Here is a 7,704-nt window from a genome sequence, read left to right as displayed (position 1 = left end):
ATTGGATCCGGATCTAATGATCCAAAGCATCCATCTATGACCAACTTGTAATTTATGTTTTAGAGGTATCACAACTCAATTGGGATTAGTCACTACCTTGCAACCTTTTGGGTTTTAAGCATCGTTATATTCTAAACAGTTAACACTACCATATCATCTCTACTATAGAGATAATTAATTAGATTACAATAATCTAATCATTCATTAATAAAGAACAATGCTTTGTCAAACAAAACATTCATCCATTTCTCATACGAAATTAAGTTCCTTTATTCAAATTGGAATGTAAAACAATCTTTGTTTTTCCATTTCCTTTGGTAGTTAATATGAGGAAGTAAGTATTACCTGCTTTCGCAAAGATCTACATTTGATTCACGTTCCGTATGTGAAGTACTTTCTCTTCTCTCATTAATCTTCTACTTCTTATTAGCCACACTTTTACAACGATTGTAAAACATAGTTACTAATACGGAATCAAGCATTCAAGTAGAAGAACCAACTGTTTTGAACTATTCAAGAACAATTTACAACACCTTCGAAAGGTGTGTTCTTGACACTTGCAAGACATTTCTTGCAAATACCCCTTCCAATGCCCATCATTTCATAAAAAAAGTTTGTTCCCTTGGAGTTATTTCGCCTTCTTTATTTGACTTCTCATTTGACTACAATAGTCATGGTCCCTAAACTCTCACTATCTTTCTTGAAACTTATTTCAATTGTGTTATATACATCAAACAATTTGGAGAGTGTGTGGTTATTGTTCACTATATAGTAAGGGTGGGTTCGGTTTAAATCGGTTCGGTTTTTTGCCAAAATCGAAACCAAACCGAAATTTCGGTTCCGTTCAGTTCAGTTTTTTTTTGTTCGGTTTTTTCCGGTTCGGTTTTGGTGAAAAACATTGAAATTTTAAATTTTAACATATCCAACACAATCATAACATAAGCATTCTAACTAGATTCAAAGACAATGAAAACAAACATTTAAAGTTGAACTAAAATCATCAATCAAGTCTTCCAAAGTCCAAACTAACAACATCACAACACAAAAATCGTACAAATGACTTAGAAAAGTTAAATTGTATGATGTTGTTCAAAGATCAAGGTTGTTTGCTTGTAACTGCATGTTGACAACTTGATTAGTAAAAGTAATGTGTGGGTGGATTTATTTAGTGTGTGTTGGATTCTTTTCCATCACAAATTACCCAAGTAATCTACCCAAAATAAATGTTTATGGATTTTGTTACATGTTATATGAGAGTAGATTTGGAAAAGAAAGCTGGGGCAGAAGTAAACAGTGTTATGGAGATGGATGTAGGTACTTCAAGATGACGTTTGGTTCCAGAACCTTATATGGGGGAGAAATAATAGGTTAGGGTTTAGAGTTTTTATAGGCTTTTTTTTAATATTTTGAGCTTAAAGTTTGGCAACACATTGGGTTTAGCACATTTTAACTTACAAATTGGGTTTAGAAAATAATACCCAAAACAAAGAATTAAATAAAAAATTAATTTAATTAATTCGGTTCGGTTCGGTTTGGTTCGGTTTCTAGATCACTAAAACCAAACCGAACCAAAAGAATTTCAATTCGGTTCCGTTTTTTCGTTTGGTTCGGTTTTTTCGGTTTTGGTTCGGTTTGGTTTTCGGTTTTTTTCGATTTTCGGTTTTTTGAACCCACCCCTACTATATAGTTTACAATAAACTTAGTGAACCATTTGAATAGGGACACGAAAGTGAAGTCCTTCCCTAGTTTCCATCTCTAGAAGTGGTTTAACACTTCAATACTCATTGATTCAAAATCATCATAAGTCCATGTTGATGGACTATTTTTGTCAACCAACCATTATGTCCTAAACACAATTGCAAACTTTCAAGAGTTGTTCAAGGCAAGTCTCATTTCTTCATACAACAATTTGTAAGTGAAGAATCATGGCACATAAAGTGTCCATGCCCTTGTGCTTACTTCTCAAGTTCCTTGTTCATGTAACAAAGAAACAAGTACTAATGTTTGCGTTAACTAAGGGTTGTTCAAAGCAACTCTTACTTCTTCATACAACAATTTGTAATTGAAGAATTATGACATTAAAAGTGTTGTTCTCTTTATGATAGACTAATCTAACATGTTCTTCCAATGATACATTATCAATAGGAAGATTGCGAGGATGAGACTACTTAGGTACATATACAAGCCATTAAAGACAATCTATGGGATTGTAGTACCAAGTCTGGAAACTAAAGCTTTTGGCTTTTTCTTTGTCAAGTTTTGGATAGCGTTTGCAAATATATTGGTAAATAAATACATAACGAATCTAAATTGATTGATTTTAAGCCATTTGATCCGGGTCTTTAAATCAAATAGCACCACCCACTATTTTTGGCAAATTTCATATCCCTCATCGGAATTCAAGAGTTTTGGAGGAAACTCTTAGTAGGGTATGGGAGACTTATCATTACCAAGTCCACCTCACAATGATATGATGTTGGCTAGCATCAATAATAATGAGAGGGTGAAGTTGGTGTACGAGTCACAAACGATCGGAGCCTACCATGGTGGAAGGCCACAAAAGAGTGTTCAAAGCACACTCATGCTTATCAACTTAATAATGGTTTGGTTGAGGGGTTTAGGTCTCATCACATATAAGCATGCATTTTAATCTTATTAAAACAATTTGGTCCTATTACAACTATTGGTCCATGTGATTGATGTAGTTGTATATGATACTCCCACTATGCTTGTAAAACGGTTTTTAAAGCAAGAGTATATGGTACTACTAACATAAGGTTTGCATTCATTGATGGACTATATAGTTGCCCTAGGGCCTTAGGATGACTATGAACCTTTGATTCAATCCAACACGAGCCTAGTGTTGAATCTCGGTCTAAGAATGGTGATTGATTTTAGTTATGCGTTTAATCACATTAAGGCGTGTTTTCTTATTGGGCGTTGGACCCTCTACTTCATTTTCATGCATATCAAATAAAGCAAGAAAGAAGTACTTCAAAGTAAAAAAAAGTTTATGCTCTTTTACAACATTTAATCAAAACAAATTACTTTAAAGTAAAGAAGAGCTTATGCTCTTTTACAATATTTGATCATATCAAATTACAACCAAAATCTAATCTACACATTCCCATAGTTCAAACAAATTTGAGACAACCTTTCACATAGCTCAATTATCGTAGGCTTAGGTTCATAATCACCCTTTCTTTAATTAATTAACACTTTGCCTAATTAAACTTGAATACAACATTTTCATTTGGTTTTTGTATCCATAGAATTGATTTAAATGGAGCTAAATGAAATGAAAATCCAATTCTCATTTAAAGATACAAAACTATTTTGTTCTCACCTAATTTGGGCCAAAAAACAATAACATCAACCATTGGGCTATATTGCAAAACACAAACTTTTGAGGTCACTTTGTAAAAACACAAAAGTCCACTACCTTCTATTCCGTCATTTCTCCAATCTCATCTGTTCAACAATCAAAATTTCTTTAAAAATAAAAACCAAAATCCTCAGGCCAGCAACCCTCAGTCTTCTACAATGTCCTGGATGATAGTTACCAGCTAGTTGTAATCACTTGGACCCAGAGAAGATGACATGAAAAATGATTGATTTATAGTGGTCAAGTAAATTAATCACCATGATCAAAGCATACATCGATCATAAAACCATTCTTTTCCTCGACATACTTGATAAAGTGATTACATTACATGCATTGGTCCAAATTTCCAGTTATCACTTGTAGGTAAATATAAAACACCAGCACCTGATTTCACTTTCCGACACCCAAAACAAAATTTCAGCCGTTTGAATCAAGCTAGCACATAATCTAGTAATATAAATCAAAGCTTTTAGCTAAGAGGTCTCGTTGACAGCCTTGTCAATTTCTTCCACGTGATTCCGCAGCACATTCCACTGCACATAAAAATCTACTAGGTGAGAATTCTCTCAGGAGCCTGCTATTGATATGTAAAAATAAAGAAATAATCAAGACAGGTGCCTACCTGATCCATTGTCAGCGAGATTCCTGAAAACAAGAGCAACCAACTCAGAAACTAGGCACCGCTTATCAATCAGAAGGCATGCTTAACACTAAAAAGAAAACAAATATTGCTTTATCATTAAATTAATAGCTGTTGCTCTGATTTTTAATTAAGTCATGCCTTAACGTTCTCTATTTGTCCCCAATGGACACAAACCTAAGGCCAACTTTAGATATTGCCAGTTAGAATTTTCAGGGCTCTAGTAAACCCTAGATTCTGAAAAATCCCATGGGCCTTCCATTCCTTTTGGAGCACTGTCCCTGCCCCACCTCATTCCCAAAATTGGGGCCTAAAGGAAAATCTTGACATCCTTGGGACACTGGACCTTCATCCCTGCCTTGCCCTTCTCGAGACCTTTTGTTTCCTTCTCCAAAATATAGCTCTATTAAATCAACTCACTGTCATGCCTGCAAGCAGAATCTTGGAATTCATCAACCAGCATCTGACTTCAGGTGCATAACGGACAACCCATTATCTGCCACCTTCCATAGCGCGCCAATAGGATTCCATTCCCCCATCAAACCTGCCACATGTATCTCACCACCTTTTTCTCTCATCTTCAAAACTTCCTTCAGATGGACTAAAACATTCTCTAACCAATGGAAGTGAGATGGTTTAGTTCCCGATTTCAAAATTTTGACTGACCATAAGCTTCCAAAGATCCAGGAAAGAAGCCTATGTTTTTTCTATGCTCAATCTTGCTTCAAATAAATCACTTAAACTCCTCCACACCACTGTCATTTGTTAAAGGATTTCTCTCTTTCATAGAAAGAATGGCAGTCCTGCAATCTCAATCCAGCTACCTTCAAACAAGATGCTGCATCTGGTAAGATTAGACAGATGATTCAAATTCATAGATTCGCTCCCAATGCACCCTCTAGAACACACTTCCTGTGTTTCCCACCTTCCTCTACTTTGTCTTGACTCTTACAAGGCAACACAACTTTATTTTCTTTGACTGGTCTAAGTACTAAGAAACCCCAGGAGACTGAAAAATCCTCCTTTTTGTTTTTCCTTCTGATAATTGTTTCCTCAATCTGCACCAGCCTACCTCTTTTCCCGGTACAGAATGACAATCCTCCCCAACCCTCTTCCAGCAGTACATCCCAACTCCACGGTCATAAAAAAGCTTCTCCATCTATTGCTCTCTACAATTTGTAAAGCACCTATTCTTGAATCCTCATCAACCTCTAAAACAAGAGTTTCTGCACTATCATGAAATCCCGAGCCAAACGTTTGTTCCTCATGAAAAAGCTAGAATTTACCTAAGATATATAACATACACAGGAGAAAACTATATTCTCTGGTTCCTGATTCGAATTTCTCTTAACTACGGTCGAGTAGATTTAAGGTTAAAAAAGAGAACACCTTCGTTTTTCTACTTGTAGTGTGACAAGACTCCCAAAATTATAAACACAAATCATAAATTCTCCAAATATGATCGAAATGCAAAAACCCAATATAGCAATTTGACAGTATAATCCCTGAAAGAGTAGAATTCCAAGCAAATACAACCACTTGAACTATTGAATAGAATAGAGAAAAATAAAAAGTTAAAGGGAAAAGTTACCCTTTTTTCCAGGCATTTGCTTGCCATCCTTGACATAGAACTCGCGAATGTCGACCACAACCTTGCCATTCCAGTTCCTCACGCTTACCCTTCTATTCTTGGAAATCTACAATACCCAAAAACCCAAAAATTAGACAGCAGTACTAGTCACACTGATAAACCCTAACCCTAACCCTAAAAATAGATGCAATAGCAAATTGCGCCAATGCAGATAAAAGGACAAGAGGGGGAAGGGTGGTGACCTCGCAGACAGTGATGTCGTCGGAGGAGTCGGAGTCTGTGTCTCTCTTGGAGGCCTTTTTGGGTGGCGCGTGGCCCTCAGAGTCCCCTCCCGACGCGTGATCGTCCTCATCTTTTCTCTTCCCTCTCCACGACATTCTCTCCTTGCTGCTTTTGCTTTCTCTCGCCTTTGCGTTTTTCACCGTGTTCCGTCCTTCATCCTTACCAATAAATACTCCCCAAACCCGATTAACGAAAAATTATATTTTTACATTAAAAAGTTAATTCTAATGCTATTTATTTTACCCTTTATTTTATATTATCATTAAAACTCAAATTTTTCAAGGTCTTTTCATTAATTTTCCTTAAGAACTTTAACGAAAAATTCATAATATTGTTTAGAATAAAAAGTCAATCATATTACTATTAATTTTACCCTTTATTTTGTCATTATCGTGAAAACTCAAAGTTTTCAAGCCTTTTTTATTAATTTTCCTTTTTTTAGGAACTTTAACGAAAAGTTTCCGGTACTGTTCACTTTAACAAAAAATTATATTTTTACATTAAAAACTTTAACGAAAAACTCTTATTAGTGTTCATTTTATACTTCCAAAGCCTAAGAGCATCTCCACCTAAATGAATAGTAATTGACTCCAATTAATAGTAATTGACTAAGTGCATCTTCACCTCTAAAAAATGAGTTAGACAAGAGTTTAGTCAATTCGTATTATAATATTATTAATTTTTTTATAAAATAATAAAAAATAATTTTATTTTTAATTTCGGATATAATTTTTAACCAATCTTGTCACCCTACGTGTCATTTTTCGAAAGTACAATTTTTGTGAAAGATGGTTAGGTACTTTTATAATTTTTTTAGTAAGTTAATTAATCTGGACAGTTGAATTTCAAAAAAATGAAATCCAACAGCCCAAAAGTGGACACGTGGCCCACAATAAGATTTTGACAACTTTTGTTTTTAATGCTGTAATGCGCGCCAACGCGCGCTAGCAGCAAAAAAAAAAGAAATTCACATGGCTGATGATAGGAGCATATTTATGCGCCTTAGTTAGCTAGTTCTTATGCATCTTTGTTATGTTTTCTTCGTTAGAGTAGTCTTTTAAGCTACTTTCATGTGTTTTCAGGTTTAAAGGACATATTACATGAAATGATGCAAGTTGGAGCTTTTGGAGCAAAATATGAGCTTGGATTGAAAAGGACATGCTTGGAACACAAGGTTGGGATGGAATTGAAGAGTTGAAGATTTGAGGTTTCCTACTTGAAGTAGGAAAGCTAAGCCTAAAAGTTTCCATTTTGGGTTGATCTTTCCTAAATTGGAATTGGCAACCAAAGTTTCTAAAGTTGGAAGTTTCTATTCTTGGAGGTTTCCATTTTCGTGAGTTTCTATTCTCGGCTTTGGGCTTTTGGATGACCCATCCTTACTTCTTGGACCTATGTCGCACCTAAACCCTAACCCTAGCCACTTAATCAGCCGCACCTAGGCCTTGTTCACATGCAAAAATCTGATTATTTACCCTAAGCCCATGCCGCACCTTTCCATCCTAGAAGCCCTATTTTACAAACCTTAACCCTAGCCCATTGTTTCAATCTGATTTCATTAGGGTTTTAGGTGCCTATATATATGTGTTTTACTCCTTTGGCCGAAGAGGTCCCATTCCACAATTAAGAAATTATTCCAACCTTATTTCCCCACCTTGCCGCAGCCACCATCACCCATATACCACCTTGCCGCAACCATTCTACCCTTCCAGCCACCATTCTACACCTCCATACACCATCCATACCCCTTGCCGCACCACCATACCATCCTAACTCCCTTCTAAAACCAAAATCACATCCAAAAACACC

The 7,704-nt window shown here is 35.7% G+C and overlaps 1 protein-coding gene across 1 annotated transcript; it reads right to left on the bottom strand.

Annotated features, from left to right (window-relative positions):
- Positions 1-3,596: 3,596 nt before the first annotated feature.
- On the bottom strand, positions 3,597-6,076 carry LOC103422894 (RNA polymerase II transcriptional coactivator KIWI-like). The gene is made up of 4 exons (XM_008360955.3): positions 5,859-6,076; positions 5,617-5,722; positions 4,008-4,030; positions 3,597-3,918 (listed from the first exon to the last, which is right to left on the bottom strand). Exons 1-4 carry the CDS (start codon positions 5,991-5,993, stop codon positions 3,859-3,861), a joined length of 324 nt encoding a protein of 107 aa, XP_008359177.1. The 5' UTR covers positions 5,994-6,076; the 3' UTR covers positions 3,597-3,858.
- Positions 6,077-7,704: the final 1,628 nt, after the last annotated feature.

This window comes from Malus domestica, chromosome 01 (genome assembly GCF_042453785.1).
Source record: "Malus domestica chromosome 01, GDT2T_hap1".
Lineage (NCBI taxonomy): Eukaryota > Viridiplantae > Streptophyta > Magnoliopsida > Rosales > Rosaceae > Malus > Malus domestica.
Note: the sequence above shows the minus strand (reverse complement) of the source record. Positions and strands in the feature narration are given on the sequence as shown.